Below are 18819 nucleotides of genomic sequence, written 5' to 3' on the forward strand. Positions count from 1 at the left end.
GAAAACCAGGCTTTATGCATGTGATTTAACCCTTACAGTGCTGGAACCGAATTTTGAAGGCCTTTGCAAACAGTTTGGATCCAGATGAGACGCCACAGAACGTGGCTTCTCATCAGGATCCAAACTGTTTGCTATTCTGATAGTATTTTTTGAAAAAATTCAAGGAAAATGCTTATTTTAGAAATTCAGCAGACAACATTTTAGCAAACGACAAATTTTCCGGCATGCAAAGGGTTAAATCTCTTCCCAGATTAGCTGGTGCAGTCTGGACAGGGATTTTTGAAAAGTGACCTTTAAATGAAAAAAATCCATAAAAATGGAAAGTGTTGTCCCTGATAAGCTTGCTGCACAGGCTAACCTGGGACAACACTTTACCCACATGCATTAAGCCCAGTTTTCCCAAAGCAGGGCACATTTATTTATGTGTGTGCTTTTTTGTACAGCTCTGATTCTCAATACTGGGCCAGCGAGGGAAGACTTAGACGGAAGACATGACGAGTGTGACTGCCTTTGTGGAGGGATGGGACTTTGTTCAGACCCTTGGGGAAGGGGCTTATGGCGAGTATGTTCAACATATGATATTTTTAGTCCCCTACCGGGGACTATATGGTTTGCGCTCTGTCTGTCAGTATGTTAGTCCGTCTCACTTTTCTGGATCCTGCGATAACTTTTAAGATTCTTCATATTTTTGCATGAAACTTGAAACATGGACAGATGGCAATATGGAGATTATGCACATCATTTCATTTTGTTACTACATTAAGAATTGTGGTTGCTATGGCAACAAATAGACTAGAAATATTGCTGAAAATGGTGGATCCTGCGATAACTTTAAAAGTTCTTCATATTTTTTCATGAAACTTGAAACATGGACAGATGGCAATATGGTAGGTAGAGGACTAATATTGATTGGCGATAGTCTTGTTATAATGCCTGCTATATTGCACATGCATTATTGAAATATTGTTGCTCCAAATGTCGCTTCATTACCTTATATAAGTTCCTTACTGGGCTTTAAAGGACAATTCTTTTGCCAAGATTGATAACTTGAAGCTATTTGCATACTTGGATTATGGCAGACTAAATGGACACCTTATGGAATGAAAGCTGCAATATTGGTTGTTGTTTGTTCAGGGTAAAGCTGGCAGTGAACAATGAGACGCAGGAGGCCGTGGCTGTAAAGATCATCAACCTGGAGCGCATGCCACAGGCAGAAGAGAACGTACGCAAAGAGGTCAGTGGTTGATGTAAAAATCTTTTTCTAAAAAGAGCAACAATCTTGGAAAAAGGGGCTAAACTTATGCATGTGCGTAAAGTGACATCTCAGATTAATTAGCCTACGCAGTCCACTTTCCGTTTTATGGAATTTTTGGTTGAAAGAAAGTCTCTTTCAAACAAAAATCCGGTGTAGGCGGAGAGTGTTGTCCCTGTTTAGCCTGTGTGGACTGTACAGACAAGTCTGAGACAACACTTTAAGCACATGCATTAATTTAAGCCCCTTTTAAGCCAGGTTTTCCCAGACTTTGGCCTCAACAAATAATTCAGTGGAACTTGTATAGAAGGATGATGTACGAGGAAAACTGCCTTGCTTACTGAACAAGCTTTTCAACACAGTTGAGCATCTTGGAGGTCCTTGGCTCAATCTCCATTGTGGATGGCAAGTTGTTCAAGCTGGGTCACATTTGGGGACTTGGAAGGCGGGAGATAACCCTATGAAAAAACAAGAAATGTTTAGATTTTTTTGCTTGCCTGTTTACAGAATATTCTGAGCAGTTCAAGTCCTGCAAATGTCATTTTCTTAAGTTAAGGTAATTTTTCAATGTCTCCCGATCCCTGTTTTTACCACAGGTATTCAGTTAAAACATCATACAGGAGTTAAGGGTCATTGTGTGAGGTCACTGACCAAGTTCCATAACTCTGACATGCAATTAAGCAGAATTTTTCATTATTTTGCCTCAAGAATCTGCAGATACTTTGCTGCAAAGCTTTGATGCTTACATGAATGTAATCTATGAACACTCAACACACCCAAATCACCTAAACTCATTGTTATCTTTGAACACTCAACACACCCAAATCACCTAAACTCATTGTTATCTATGAACACTCAACACACCCAAATCACCTAAACTCATTGTGACCTTGACATGAACACTCAACACACCCAAATCACCTAAACTCATTGTGACCTTGACATGAACACTCAACACACCCAAATCACCTTAGCTCATTGTGACCTTGACATGAACACTCAACACATCCAAATCACCTAAACTCATTGTGACCTTGACATGAACACTCAACACAACCAAATCACCTAAACTCATTGTGACCTTGACATGAACACTCAACACACCCAAATCACCTAAACTCATTGTGACCTTGGCATGAACACTCAACACACCCAAATCACCTAAACTCATTGTGACCTTGACATGAACACTTAACACACCCAAATCACCTTAACTCATTGTGACCTTGACATGAACACTCAACACACCCAAATCACCTAAACTCATTGTGACCTTGACATGAACACTCAACACACCCAAATCACCTAAACTCATTGTGACCTTGACATGAACACTCAACACACCCAAATCACCTAAACTAATTGTGACCTTGACATGAACACTCAACACACCCAAATCACATTAACTCATTGTGACCTTGACATGAACACTCAACACACCCAAATCACCTAAACTCATTGTGACCTTGACATGAACACTCAACACACCCAAATCACCTAAACTCAGTGTGACCTTGACATGAACACTCAACACACCCAAATCACCTAAACTCATTGTGACCTTGACATGAACACTCAACACACCCAAATCACATTAACTCATTGTGACCTTGACATGAACACTCATCACACCCAAATCACCTAAACTCATTGTGACCTTGACATGAACACTCAACACACCAAATCACCTAAACTCATTGTGACCTTGACATGAACACTCAACACACCCAAATCACCTAAACTCATTGTGACCTTGAGATTGACCTACTTGTGGACGTATTAACCCATTGCATGCTGGGAAATTTGTCGTCTGCTAAAATGTCGTCTGCTGAATTTCTAAAATAAGCATTTTCTTCTCTTTTTTTTCAAAGAATACTATCAGAAAAGCAAACAGCTTGGATCCTGATGAGACGCCACGTTCTGTGGCGTCTCATCTGGATCCAAACTGTTGGCAAAGGCCTTCAAAATTCGGTTCCAGCACTGAAAGGGTTAATATTGAATGAATATTCTAACATGGCTTACACTTGCGTTATCTGTTTATTGAACGCTGCATCTTGTTTGTTATTCACACATGTGTGACATCTCCATATCACTTTTTCTACCACAGGTATTAAATTATAACCTAACACATGGGTTTGAGATCATGGCATGAGGGCACTGACCAAGTTCCATAACTACATGTATGAATCGCAATTTAGCAAGTTTATGCCAATTTTTGTTCTTAAATCCTTAGTTAAAACATATTTAAATTATTGGTTCAGAAAAATACATGATCACAGTTATGTGCGTATCTGGATATAATTAAACGTATCATAGATTAGATGAGTGATATTATGGATCTGGAGATCTTCCATGCTGATGTTACAAGATAAGAAAATGAAATATGGATACAAGTTAAGGAAGCTATTATAATGCTAGACCATGCTTAAATCTTTAATATGCAGCTACTCCTTAGTATGTATTCTACAACATATATTGAATTAAATGTGCTCATGGCCGTTATGTCCATTCACTGACCCATTATACCTTTTAACAGGATTATGCCCCTTGTGTCCTAATAAAAGTCAGGTTTAAGTTTATATTGAAGATAAATGTTGGTTAAGATTTGCGGCTAAGAAGTTCACATCTCTCTAACTACAACAGGTATTCAATTGAAACTTCACAAATGTGTTGGGGGTCATCATGCAGGGTCACAGACCAAGGCCTGAAAATCAGACCTGCAATTAAGCAGAATTATGCCCCTTTTTATGCCCCCGGATCGAATGATCGGGGGTATATTGTTTTCGGCCTGTCTGTCTGTCATTCTGTCCAAAACTTTTACCTTGGTTTAAGTTTGATAACTTTTGCAATATTGAAGATAGCAACTTCATATTAGGCATGCATGTGTATCTCAAGGAGCTGCACATTTTGAGTGGTCAAAAGTCAAGGTCAAGGTCATCCTTCAAGGTCAAAGGTCAAATATCATTGTATTTTTCTTTCCTAAAACTTTAACCTTCGTTAAAGTTTGGTCATAACTTTTTGAATATTGAATATAGTAACTTGATACTTGGCATGCATGTGTATCTAATGGAGCTGCACATTTTGAGTGGTGAAAGGTCAAGGTCATCCTATAAGGTCAAAAGTCAAAAAATGCAATCCAAGGGCAGTAATAAGCTCTAAATGGGAGATAATTTCCAAACCTGCCAAATGATATACCGGGTATTGAATTTTATTTCAAAGCGGCGCTACAGGGGGCATTGTGTTTCTGACAAACACATCTCTTGTTGTACTTAAAAATTGAGGTAAACTTGAGTGAAACCACTTCTTGCTGACATAGTGACCTAAAATTGGGCTTCATTCGGGGCACGTCAGATCAAGGTCACTTTTGCTAAAAATGTATGACAAATTTGCATTCAATTTCTGAAGTTATGATGGAGGTATTTTGACTGGAAGTGGGTCGGTTACATGCAGCTTTATTGAGGGATTGCATTAGGGCAGTTGAGTTAAGGTTTGTGTTACTGGACACAGAATTATTATTTTTTACTTAATTACCACTTGAGTTTGGATGCAGGTTAAGTGCTGTAATTTTGTTTGAAGGTAGCTTTCACGTAGACTGTGGTTGTGATTTTTGTTTCAGATCTCAATTTTTTGGTCATCTCCCAACAATATAAGTTCAAACTTAGTAAATATAATACTCAAAACACGTGTATTCTCAATTTTGAAGCATTTTTTAGCAAAACAACAACATTAATTTCCCAAGTTTAGTCAAAACGCTGCACATTTTCCCAATCCAAAGGGACTTGGTCCCATTCCCAAAATAGTGAAAAAAACTACTGTTATATTAGGTGAATGACAAAAAATGTACATTATACTATAGCATCAAAGCCTAAGAATTGCAGAGCTCGCTGTCTTGGGACAGCTCTTGTAATATATGGATGCTGCTTCTATTTTAAACTTACAAGGTTACTAACTGTCTGTTATGTTTCAATGTTCTCAAGGTGTGCGTTCACAAGATGTTGAAGCACGACAGCATCATCAAGTTCTACGGTTTCCGTAAGGATGAGAACATCCAGTACATTTTCTTGGAGTATGCAAGCGGTGGGGAATTATTTGACCGAATAGGTATGGAGTGTGCCAACAGTTGCTGAGGTTTTGTTTTGTTATGCCCCCGAAGGTGGGCATATAGTGATCGCACTGTCCGTCTGTCTTTCCATCACACTTTGCATTTAGGTTTCGAAAAATGCTAATAACTTTTATGTCGCTTCAGATGTAACCTTCATATTTGGTATGCATGTGTATATGGAAAAGGCCTTTCCATGCGTACACAAGTTTTGACCCCTTTGACCTTGACCTTGAACTTAGGGTCTGTGTTTAGGTTTCGAAATCTGCGTTTAGGTTTCGAAAAAGCGTTTTTCGGGGACATATATCATCCTATGGTGACAGCTCTGTTTTTGTATTATTTAATGAAAGTTGTTGTTTGGATATCTGTAAATGTGTTTTTCTGCTTTATTTACACTTAAACAAATACATGGGTGACTTAAATTTATAGGATTATTAATTGTCATCCATATTAAAAAAAACAAAAGTCTGTAATCCTTACACTACTATTTATGTGTTGCAAGTGAAAAGTTGTGAGTACCTATGGCTTAGTTGAGTTCCAGATAAAGTCATTTGAAATTTGGATTATTTTCCTTAAAAGTGTATTAAAAAAGAAGAAGAAAGAGCATAATTTTTTTAATCTATTATTTTTCATGTATAAGGCTCTTAGCGGATATTTTAAAAGTTGTAATCCCATATTCATGTTTGTTTTAAGTGGATTATACATTTCTAAATATGGCATTATACAATGCTCTGTTTGAAAGTTCAAGAATTGTACAAGGAGTTTGTAACTACACGTAGCCACTTGTCAATTATCTACCGCCCTTTCCCTGTCCCTATTATAAAATTTTACTGTCCTAACAATTGCTTCACATAAAACATAAAATACTCTACAAACTAATTGTTAAACTGTTGAATACCCCACAAAATCATTTCTTGACTGTTATAGAGCCTGACCTGGGAATGCCAGAAGTTGATGCATCACGATACTTCAAACAGCTCATAATGGGGGTAGAGTACCTTCATGAGCGTGGTGTCACCCACAGGGACCTGAAACCAGAAAATCTCTTACTAGATGACTTTGACAACCTTAAAATATCAGATTTCGGACTCTCAACAGTGTTTAGGTACCAAGGTCGCGAACGGTTGTTAGAAAAGTGTTGTGGGACAGTGCCTTATGTGGCCCCTGAAGTGATAAGCCGGAAACCGTACCACGCTGAACCCGCGGATATTTGGTCGTGTGGAATCATACTCGTAGCGTTACTTGCAGGCGGTATGTTACACAACAATCTTTTCCATGAATTTTTTGTATTGTCAAATAATTGTTTAGTCCTGTTAAATGAATGTTAGGAAAAGATAAGCGAAAGGGTTTTGTTATTTGGATGTTTTCTGGGTAAAAGAATTTAGATTCATCCATAGGTGTCATGGGATGTAAAACCAATCCTGAAATGTCAGTGGATGAATGCACGTGCTTTTTTTCCCCCAAAATGACATTGCATTATTTATTAATAACTATATGACAAGTGACATCATTTAAAGCAGGAATTGAAATTGAAATTCTTTTCAGTTTACATTCAATGAAGTTTTTTTTTTTCAATATCATCATTAAACATCCAAATTGAACGTTTTCTAACAGAGCTTCCCTGGGATGAGCCCACATACAGCTGTCAGGAGTACTGTGACTGGAAAGACTGCAAGATCACCATCAGTCCATGGAACAAGATAGATACACTGGCCTTGTGTAAGTATAGTGCAAGATCACCCTCAGTCCATTGAACAAGATAGATACACTGGCCTTGTGTAAGTACATGTATAGCAAAAGATCACCCTCAGTCCATGGAACAAGATAGATACACTGGCCTTGTGTAAATATAGCAAAAGATCACCCTCAGTCCATGGAACAAGATAGATACACTTACCTTGTGTAAGTATATTGCAAAATCACCCTCAGTCCATGGAACAAGATAGACACATTGGCCTCGTGTAAGTAAAGTGCAAGATCACCCTCAGTCCATGGAACAAGATAGAAACGCTGGCCTTGTGTAAGAATAGTGCAAGATCACCCTCAGTCCATGGAACAAGATATATACACTGGCCTTGTGTAAGTATAGTGCAAGATCACCCTCAGTCTATGGAACAAGATAGATACACTGGCCTTGTGTAAGTATAGTGAAAGATCAACCTCAGTCCATGGAACAAGATATATACACTGGCCTTGTGTAAGTTACAGTATAGTGCAAGATCACCCTCAGTCCATGGGTCAAGATAGATAAGCTGGCCTTGTGTAAGAATAGTGCAAGATCACCCTCAGTCCATGGAACAAGATAGATCTACTGGCCCTGTGTAAGAATAGTGCAATATCACCCTCAGTCCATGGAACAAGATAGATAACACTGGCCTTGTGTAAGTATAGTGCAAGATCACCCTCAGTCCATGGAACAAGATAGATACACTGGCCTTGTGTGAGTATAGTGCAAGATCACCCTCAGTCCATGGAACAAGATAGACACATTGGCCTTGTGTAAGTAAAGTGCAAGATCACCCACAGTCCATGGAACAAGATAGATACACTGGCCTTGTGTAAGTATAGTGCAAGATCACCCTCAGTCCATGGAACAAGATAGACAAGCTGGCCTTGTGTAAGAATAGTGCAAGATCACCCTCAGTCCATGGAACAAGATAGATACGCTGGAGTTGTGTAAGAATAGTGCAAGATCACCCTCAGTCCATGAAACAAGATAGATACACTGGCCCTGTGTTAGAGTTCTGCAACTTCACCCTCAGTCCATGGAACAAGATAGATACACTGGCCTTGTGTAAGAATAGTGCAAAATCACCCTCAGTCCATGGAACAAGATAGACACATTGGCCTCGTGTAAGTAAAGTGCAAGATCACCCTCAGTCCATGGAACAAGATAGAAACGCTGGCCTTGTGTAAGAATAGTGCAAGATCACCCTCAGTCCATGGAACAAGATATATACACTGGCCTTGTGTAAGTATAGTGCAAGATCACCCTCAGTCTATGGAACAAGATAGATACACTGGCCTTGTGTAAGTATAGTGAAAGATCAACCTCAGTCCATGGAACAAGATATATACACTGGCCTTGTGTAAGTTACAGTATAGTGCAAGATCACCCTCAGTCCATGGGTCAAGATAGATAAGCTGGCCTTGTGTAAGAATAGTGCAAGATCACCCTCAGTCCATGGAACAAGATAGATCTACTGGCCCTGTGTAAGAATAGTGCAATATCACCCTCAGTCCATGCAACAAGATAGATAACACTGGCCTTGTGTAAGTATAGTGCAAGATCACCCTCAGTCCATGGAACAAGATAGATACACTGGCCTTGTGTGAGTATAGTGCAAGATCACCCTCAGTCCATGGAACAAGATAGACACATTGGCCTTGTGTAAGTAAAGTGCAAGATCACCCACAGTCCATGGAACAAGATAGATACACTGGCCTTGTGTAAGTATAGTGCAAGATCACCCTCAGTCCATGGAACAAGATAGACAAGCTGGCCTTGTGTAAGAATAGTGCAAGATCACCCTCAGTCCATGGAACAAGATAGATACGCTGGAGTTGTGTAAGAATAGTGCAAGATCACCTTCAGTCCATGAAACAAGATAGATACACTGGCCCTGTGTTAGAGTTCTGCAACTTCACCCTCAGTCCATGGAACAAGATAGATACACTGGCCTTGTGTAAGAATAGTGCAAGATCACCCTCAGTCCATGGAACAAGATAGATACACTGGCCTTGTGTGAGTATAGTGCAAGATCACCCTCAGTCCATGGAACAAGATAGACACATTGGCCTTGTGTAAGTAAAGTGCAAGATCACCCACAGTCCATGGAACAAGATAGATACACTGGCCTTGTGTAAGTATAGTGCAAGATCACCCTCAGTCCATGGAACAAGATAGACAAGCTGGCCTTGTGTAAGAATAGTGCAAGATCACCCTCAGTCCATGGAACAAGATAGATACGCTGGAGTTGTGTAAGAATAGTGCAAGATCACCTTCAGTCCATGAAACAAGATAGATACACTGGCCCTGTGTTAGAGTTCTGCAACTTCACCCTCAGTCCATGGAACAAGATACTAGTAGATACACTGGCCTTGTGTGAGTATAGTGCAAGATCACCCTCAGTCCATGGAACAAGATAGACACATTGGCCTTGTGTAAGTAAAGTGCAAGATCACCCACAGTCCATGGAACAAGATAGATACACTGGCCTTGTGTAAGTATAGTGCAAGATCACCCTCAGTCCATGGAACAAGATAGACAAGCTGGCCTTGTGTAAGAATAGTGCAAGATCACCCTCAGTCCATGGAACAAGATAGATACGCTGGAGTTGTGTAAGAATAGTGCAAGATCACCTTCAGTCCATGAAACAAGATAGATACACTGGCCCTGTGTTAGAGTTCTGCAACTTCACCCTCAGTCCATGGAACAAGATAGATACACTGGCCTTGTGTAAGAATAGTGCAAGATCACCCTCAGTCCATTGAACAAGATAGATACGCTGGCCTTGTGTAAGTATAGTGCAAGTTCACCCTCAGTCCTTGGAACAAGATAAATACATTGGCCTTGTGTAAGTATATTGCAAGATCACCCTAAGTCCATGGAACAAGATAGATACACTGGCCTTGTGTGAGTATAGTGCAAGATCACCCTCAGTCATACATGCCATACATCCCGGATTGTCCGAGACAGTCCCGGAAATTAAGAACTTGTGGGCTGTCCTGGAAATCTGTCAAATGTCCCGGAATTTACAAAATCCATATATACATGTACCTTATCTTAGGCTTAACTGCACCTCGAATCTGTGTATATCTGCAGCGTCTCCATGACAATGCCTACCCGATTAGGCAGACTACGCTACGTGTCAAAATCGATCAATTAACAGGGGTCCTGTTATCATATCGATTGTCTCGCATTCGCGGTCAAACCGAAAAGGCGGCATTGTTAAGTGGTTGTTAATTGACTTTAATCTACTACGTCATTATTTCCCGCTGCGTAAGGGCAAAGGATAGTTGTTCACACATCTGAAGTCCAACATCGCTGAGTAAAAAATTAAAAGCAGTTTATGTTCGCACGTTTAACTGACAAAAAAGTTGAGTAAAAAAGTAAGCATATAAAAACGTCATCCTTACTAGGTTTATTATTGTCTTGTTCTAAACCCCCAGTAAACATTACGTTAAAAATAATAAGTGAATTTGAATTGCGTTCGCCATGTCAAAATGTTATAAATGAATAAAGGCGTATCAACAACTACGCGTTACACACCGGTCTTAATAATAATAACGCAGTGACGTCACCATCTATGTTTTGAACGCTTACACTGAAAACACGTGGCTTGTATCTAGTAACGGAAGTAGTAATGTTTAATTTGACGTTAATAGATCAAATGTATTTCGGATAGGCTTTTGAACTTATGCAATTATCGATGTGAAACAAAAAAAAAACATACCAAAAATGCATATGTCTATAAATATCGCTACATTTTATACATGTCCCGGAAAATCGGCAAAAGTCCCGAACAATTTAACTTAATGTCCCGGAATTGGTCTGAAAAATTATGGCATGTATGCCCTCAGTCCATGGGACAAACAAGATAGATAAGCTGGCCTTGTGTAAGTATAGTGCAAGTTCACCCTCAGTCCTGGGAACAAGATAGATACGCTGGCCTTGTGTAAGTATAGTGCAATATCACCCTGAGTCCATGGAACAAGATAGATACGCTGGCCTTGTGTAAGTATAGTGCAATATCACCCTCAGTTCATGGAACAAGATAGATACGCTGGTCTTGTGTAAGTATAGTGCAAGATCACCCTCAGTCTATGGAACAATATAGATACACTGACCTTGTGTGAGTATAGTGCAAGATCACCCTCAGTCCATGGAACAAGATAGATACACTGGCATTGTTTGAGTATAGTGCAAGATCACCCTCAGTCCATGGAACAAGATAGATACACTGGCCTTGTGTGAGTATAGTGCAAGATCACCCTCAGGCCATGGAACAAGATAGATACACTGGCCCTGTGTTAGTATAGTGCAAGATCACCCACAGTCCATGGAACAAGATAGATACACTGGCCTTGTGTAAGTATAGTGCAAAATCACTCTCAGTCCATGAAACAAGATAGATACACTGGCCTTGTGTAAGTATAGTTCAAGATCACCCTCAGTCTATGGAACAAGATAGATACACTGGCCTTGTGTAAAAGTATAGTGCAAGCTCACCTTCAGTCCATGGGACAAGATTGATACACTGGCCGTATGTAAGTATAGTGAAAGATCACCCTCAGTCCATGGAACAAGATAGATACACTGGCCTTTGTGTAAGTTAAAGTTTAGTGCAAGATCACCCTCAGTCCATGGGACAAAATAGATACGCTGGCATTGTGTGAGTATAGTGCAATATCACTCTCAGTCCATGGAACAAGATAGATACACTGGCCTTGTGTAAGTTTAGTGCAAGATCACCCTCAGTCCATGGAACAAGATAGATACACTGGCCTTGTGTAAGTATAGTGCAAGATCACCCTCAGTCCATGGAACAAGATAGACACGCTGGCCTTGTGTTAGTATAGTGCAAGATCACCTCAGTCCGTGGAACAAGATAGACACGCTGGAGTTGTGTAAGAATAGTGCAAGATCACCCTCAGTCCATGGAACAAGATAGATACACTGGCCTTGTGTAAGTATAGTGCAAGATCACCCTCAGTCCATTGAACAAGATAGATATACTGGCCTTGTGTAAGTATAGAGAATCACCAGGCTGTCTGGTTAGCGCAGAGGTACATGCGAGTATTAAATAGGCAACCTAAGTTAAATTGTCTTACCCGAATTATATGATTTTGGGCGGTGGTCAGTATACTCCATAGTATTTCTAATCGACAGGTGACGATTGTTATTATATATTATATTGTATTTGGACTTAAACTTGATAAAAGTGCTCTCAAAATCACCTCAATATATGGTTATTTACGTTAAAACTGTCATCTATGATGGAATTTGTAGTAGCTCTAAAGCACTCTTTGGTGACACAGGTTGATGACTCATTGGCCTGTTGAATCATCATGGTCATGACCCTGTAAATCAATTACCAATATAAATGCACTAAGTGTGTGCGGCTAAAAATGGAGGGCCAGTCCACTTTAGCTAAATCCCAACTTATTCAACCATAAGACTCGACCAACAGTGAATTTATTGCAATAAATGCTAAACAGTTTTAAACATGCAGCTTTAATTGAGAATTTGTTCTTAAACGGTTTTGTATGTGAATCGGGCCTATGCTCTTTGGATTCAGAAAAATAATTTTGGCCGCAAACTCAACAAGAGCCTACATTGCTTTGGGTCCTCACATAATGCAGCCCCAGGCAAAGATGGACTTAACCCTTTCAGTGCGGGAACCGAATTTTGAAGGCCTTTGCAAACAGTTTGGATCCAGATGAGACGCCACAGAACGTGGCGTCTCATCAGGATCCAAACTGTTTGCTATTCTGATAATATTCTTTGAAAAAAAATCGAAGAAAATGCTAATTTTAGAAATTCAGCAGATGACATTTTAGCAGAAGACAAATTTCCCAGCATGCAAAGGGTTAATGAGTTTTGAAATATGAGCCGCTCTCAGGGTAAACAGAGTGTACTGCAAGTGAGTTAAGTGTCATCTCAGATAAGCCTGTACAGTTTTTATTGTTTTTTTTGTTTGAAGGAAGTCTCTTCTTAGCGAAAATTCAGTTTAGATGAAAATTGTTGTCCCTGATTATCTGCAACAACACTTTACGCACATGCATTAAGCCCTGTTTCCCCAGACTGAGGCTCATAATACACACTCATTGCATTTGCAGCGTTATTGCGCAAGGTTCTGGTGGAGAACGCCAGTAAGCGGCGAACAATAGAGCAGATCAAAAAACATCAGTGGTACAACAAGAACTTCAACAAACACAGAGGTAGGAGTGATCAGCTTGAGGATGTTGAACACAACATTATCAAAAACACTTATCAAGCAAATGTGCTAAGCAATTTGCGCTATGAATGCCTTACAGGCACATTATTTCACTCCAATGTCAATATCATGTTTTTTTGTCTGTTGATCTTTCAAATAGTGCTATGCTTAATTTCATGTTCCCCATGTTATTAATTAACCCATTCATTGACAAAACATAGAACTGTTGTGTTTCTTACAAAAACCTCTCTTGTTTAATCTCAAGTTCGTTTTAGCCATACCTGCTCAAGCTTACTTGTTTGAACATTGCAATAAAGTATACATAAATAATAAAACAAAAATATATGAGCCGTGCTCTGTGAAAAGGGGGGTTTAATGCACGTGCATACAGTGTCCATGATTAGCTATTCAGGTACGACACTTTGCGCAAGACTTGATTTTTGATAGAAGATACTTTCTTGAAACGAAAAATATCATAAAAGCGATAAGTGTCGTCCTTGATTAGCCTGTGTGGACTGCACAGGTTAATCTGTTTACGCATATGCATTAAACCCCCTTTTTCACAGAGCACAGCTCATTTGTAAAGAAAAAATCTATTTGTGTTCAAACAACAGGGTCTTTATTCATCTACCCATTGACTTAGGAATAGAGAAAAGACTTACTAAGAAAAAATACGTTCAACATTAGAATATCAACTATAAATTTTGATTATGTCATTATTATATTGTTTTAAATGAAGATTTGTGTATTCAGAGGTGTTGAATTCCACGTTATATACTACATGTATGTTATTGTTTAAAGAATATTCTTTCTTTATAAGTTAAATATTAGAATTGAAAGATGGATTTGGGTTTTGTCCTCAAAACATAATTTAGACTGATGACATGGATTTTATATATTCAAGATTTTAGCCTAAAATTCCTACTTATTGTAAGAAATCATCTGGAGAAATGTTTTGGAGCTGACATCATGGGATGCATATGAACCTTGTTCTGGGATAACAGTTTCTTCTTTTATGGACATATTCGTTTAAAGGAAGTCTCTTTGCGAAAAGCGTCTCTGCTTAGCCTTTGCGGGCTGCACAGGCTAATCTGGGACGACACTCACATGCATTAAGCCCTGTTTTCCCAAAGTGCGGCTCATATATTTGTGTTTCCTTCAGGAGCCTCAGGCTTACAGTCCGGTTCCCCAAGTGACTCCCCATGTGGAACCAGGCCTTTCAAGCGCCAGTGCACCGACCAGGACGGGTATGTTTAGTTTAAACCTATTTCTGGTAGCTTGATTGCATCCAAAGCCTAAGTTTTATTGATAAGCTTTCAAGTCATTTTCCTGTGTAAAACCAGTACTGGGTGTCTTATGGGGAGATTAAATATTGCTCCCACTGTGGGATTTAACCTGCGACTTCTCAGTCGCTAGCGGACACCATATCCACTACGCCATGGCAACTGTGTTGGCGTTTAAATTTCAGGGGTTTACGTAAAAAATTGACCCTCACTTGCCTGGAGGGCTAGTTACTTAGAACATCTTCTTGCCTCATTTAAAACTGGTTGCCCTTTTAAGAAGTTAATTTTTTATTGATCTTTAAAGCATTGATTAACATAAAAATAAAACAATAATTGTTTTTATTAGGGATGTCAACGAATATCCGAATATCCGAATATTCGGTCCCGTTCGGATACTGTTTTCCGAATCGAATATTCGGAAGAAAAAATTAAAAATCGAGTAATTTCAAAGACTTTGTATTCGTAAAATTTGCTTCAAACATTGTCAAAAAAGTTGTTCCTCGTGTTATAATGTTTATTCCGGTAGGCGCGATAATGCGTCGCTATGGTGATGACAGTATACCGGTCATAAATCCCGCTAACAAAGCCAGAAACTTTGTGTGAAAATTATGATAGGTGCAAATGGCGTCGGCAATCAAAACACCGACCTGCACTTGATCCAATGACTCGAATTACATTTAAAATTATCAAAGATTAAATGAGTAAAGGAAAAGCCAACTTTGTGTAAAAAACAAATAAGACCGTATGGCAATTAAAACACCGACCCGTCTTGATCTAATAACTCGAATTACATTTAAAATGATCAAAGATTAAATGGGTAAAGAAAGAGCCGACTTGGTGTGAAAAACAAAACAGATCGTATGGTTATAATCACGTTGTCCAATCAAAAAAACTTTTAGAAAATAATTTACTCAACCTCTAATGAGTATTTGCGTATCGTATGGTCCAAACATTAATTAATTACTCAATATTCAATAAGGTATTATACTTAAAGAAATGTTTTTGGTATTTCACCCTCATTTAATTGAAAATATTATAATTGCTACACGCATAAAGTAAATATCTGTCCAAGCAAAATGCCACCTACGCCTTCCGCTGCTTGGAAGTATTTCACGACATCATCCGATAAGAAGTCGCCGATCCAATTGTCTTTTAAACGTGGCAACTTTAAAAGACTGACTGTTTAGTCTGTTAAACAGGTTCAAAGTGTGTTGTGGCTATGTACATAATTCATTTAAGTTCAGCTTTAATTATATGTAGATCTAACTGTTTTGTCATGTAATTATTTTGTCGTCATGTTATATTATGTTTCTCGTTCTATTGTTGATGTACGATATTAATAGTTTAAAAACAGTTTTTGTCATTCAATTTTAACAATAAAAAATAATCAACAAAATCAGCTTCGAATTAGCTACGGCAACGCTGTGTCAATATTTAGTCACTTCCGGTGAACTTCCGGTAAAAACGAAAGTAGAATTCATGGAGTAATGGTACGGTAAACAAAGTTGACTTTTTTCCAACAGATGTTGATCGAATATCCGAATATTCGTTCGGAAGGGTGACCGAATATTCGAATACTGAAATCGGTATTCGTTGCCATCCCTAGTTTTTATAATACAAAATGTATAAAGTTGTCAACAAAACAAAATCTGGACGGTTTAAATTGAATAGTGACTATTGAATAGAATACATATGACGTGTTTATTGCTATTTAAAGGGGCCTTTTCACAGATTTTGGCATTTTTTAACTTATTCATTAAATGCTTTATATTGATAAATGTAATCATTGGATCGTAAAAGCACCAGTACAAAATCAAGAATAAAATTAAAAAAAGGAAAAGAACATTGCCCGGAGCAGGTTTCGAACCAGTGACTCCTGGAGTCCTGCCAGAGTCCTGAAGTAAAAACGCTTTAGCCTACTGAGCTATTCCACCGAGTACACATTCTTGACGTATTTTATACCTTATATAAGCAATCTTCGTAGTTTAACAAAATTTAACGACAAAAACAGAACTCTCCAAATTATTCAATTGTTTCGCGTTGCAACGCTTTATAATTTTTAGGTTTTAAAATCGTCAAAAGATGCATATAATGGCTATATTAGAGCATGGTAAATGTTCAGTATTACTGTTTCCTCACAAATATCAAAACTAAAACGAAAATTTGCGGATCTGAAACATTTTTTTTCAATTTTGTCAATTTACCAAAGCGTGAAAAGATCCCTTTAAAACTGTATACGTGTCACTATATCTATACATGTATTAACAAGTTATTCACAGTTTAAAATAGTGAGAAACTCTGTATATGCATTCTTAGCAAGTTTCAAACGGTCTGCATATTCAACCAGATTTTCAAACTCTGAACAATCCTTCCCACAGCATTTATGTTTATGTTCATAGAAATCACTTGTATATGCTTCTTCTTCATTTGTTTTGCAGTGTTTTTAAAACTATTTAGGGAATGGGGCTGGGTCCCTTTGGGTTGGAAAAAATTGTGGTGTCTTGACTTAAATAGGGAAATTAGTGTTGTTTTTATTATGCTAAAAAAATGCTTCAAAATTGAGATTTTTTTTTTGGGAAACCTATTGGGAATTTTTAGCTCCTGTTTGGGAAAAATACATTCTATTTTCAATTAGGAACAGAGCCGATTACCTGACCCGATATTGAATGAAAAAAACACACCGTTTTGTCACTATTATTTAGAGCCTCTTCCCTTTTTATGCTCCCCCCAAATTTTTTGGGGGGGAGCATATAGTCGCCGCTTTGTCCGTCCGTGCGTGTGTGTGTCTGTGCACAATTTTTGTCCGGGCTATTTCTCAGCAATTAATCGGTTGATTTTTCACAGAGTTATGGCCCTTTGAAATTTTCCATTAACTGTACATATAGTGCAATTCTTGTCCCCCCAACTACTGACTTGAATTCAATGAAGCTTTATGGGAAGCTTAACTACCTTGAGGAGATGCACATGTTATTTGTGGGTTCTGGTTAGATGATTTATTTAGAGAGTTATGGCCCTTTGAAATTTTTAAGTTGCTCAACCATCCATCGTATTATTTTGTCCAAAGTTATGCCCCTCAAGACGTTTCCTTTTATCTGAATATATAATGCAATATTGTGACAAAGAAAACCTTTGGGAGCATCACCCGTCTCCGACGGTTTCTTGTTTACATTCATGTAGTGTGACTGTGCATCTTTGTGTGCTTTTACAGAATCATTTAAAAAAAATTGAACCTGTTACGAAACTACCATTGTTTTCAAATTTGAGACAAATCTTGCATTTCGTCAATCGCGACTTGTTATCAAATTTAAGCCATGGAAATTCATCAATTCATGATGTTTGAAAGTTACGCTTTCGTGATTCATTTTCATATTTTCTCTTCCTTTCTTTTTCTGTTTTTTGAAGTTATTTTTTTTTAAATAGGAAACGTCGGTTGCCATCCTCCATGTCAAAACGCCTGCCGAGTAGAATTTTATTTGAGCGTTTAGATTGGCTTATACAACACAAGCGACCAATCAAATCTCGTTTTACTTGTACTTGATAAAAAGTTATTTTGACCCAAAGAAAATAAAAAGATACAAGGGGAAAAGTCGAAAAAATACCGAAAAGATGTTTATACGAAACGGACTTGCCGTAAAATCACTTGCCGGAGACAATTTTAACCCGGCATGGGCAAGCGGGCATCTACTTAAAAAAAGCCCTGGTTTAATAGTACTTGCCTGAGTATTCCAGATAGGTTTCTATGCAGAGGGGAAATAAACAGTACAATTTGAAAGGCGACTTTATTGGGAAGGGAGATTAAGTAAACTAAATTATTTTTTGTTGTTGAAACCTTCAGTAGGGAATTTTTAGGTTCTATTTGGGAAAAATATATACTTCTTTCCATTGGGAATGGATACCGGCCCCGATTTTGAAAAAACAACAACACTGTTTTGTATACCTTTACCTTTAGTTCTCTTAGCCCAACTTGCTCATGGTTAGTTTTTGTAACCACTGGTTGTCAGTCGTTGGTTGTGCGTTTCCTTTTTCAGTGACCTATCGAGGATCTGCAGCTCCCAGCCAGAGTTGCCCCCCGTGCAGCCCCGCAGTCAGCTGTCCAGTCTTGACGACCTGGGTCCCGCTATCAGCTTCTCCCAGCCCCTTCATCCCGATCACATGGTGCTGTCTCAGTTCCCCTGCACCCCTGGCAACTCACAGGTATGTGGGTAATAGGGGCCTCGCCCTGGCAAAACTGGGCTTAATGCATAT

At 38.6% G+C, this 18819-nt stretch overlaps 1 protein-coding gene across 3 annotated transcripts in view; it reads left to right on the forward strand.

Moving 5' to 3' along the window:
- Positions 1 to 18819, forward strand: part of LOC127868312 (serine/threonine-protein kinase Chk1-like) — a 34342-nt gene that overhangs the window by 7403 nt on the left and 8120 nt on the right. For all 3 annotated transcript variants that reach the window (XM_052409960.1, XM_052409961.1, XM_052409959.1), the window contains 8 exons: positions 444 to 562; positions 1135 to 1234; positions 5230 to 5353; positions 6279 to 6602; positions 6966 to 7070; positions 13194 to 13295; positions 14454 to 14538; positions 18603 to 18768. In XM_052409960.1, coding sequence (XP_052265920.1) covers positions 492 to 562; positions 1135 to 1234; positions 5230 to 5353; positions 6279 to 6602; positions 6966 to 7070; positions 13194 to 13295; positions 14454 to 14538; positions 18603 to 18768 — 1077 coding nt within the window. In that variant the 5' untranslated portion in view covers positions 444 to 491. The remainder of the gene's footprint in view (positions 1 to 443; positions 563 to 1134; positions 1235 to 5229; positions 5354 to 6278; positions 6603 to 6965; positions 7071 to 13193; positions 13296 to 14453; positions 14539 to 18602; positions 18769 to 18819) is intronic.

This window comes from Dreissena polymorpha, chromosome 2 (assembly GCF_020536995.1).
Source record: "Dreissena polymorpha isolate Duluth1 chromosome 2, UMN_Dpol_1.0, whole genome shotgun sequence".
Classification (NCBI taxonomy): Eukaryota; Metazoa; Mollusca; class Bivalvia; order Myida; family Dreissenidae; genus Dreissena; species Dreissena polymorpha.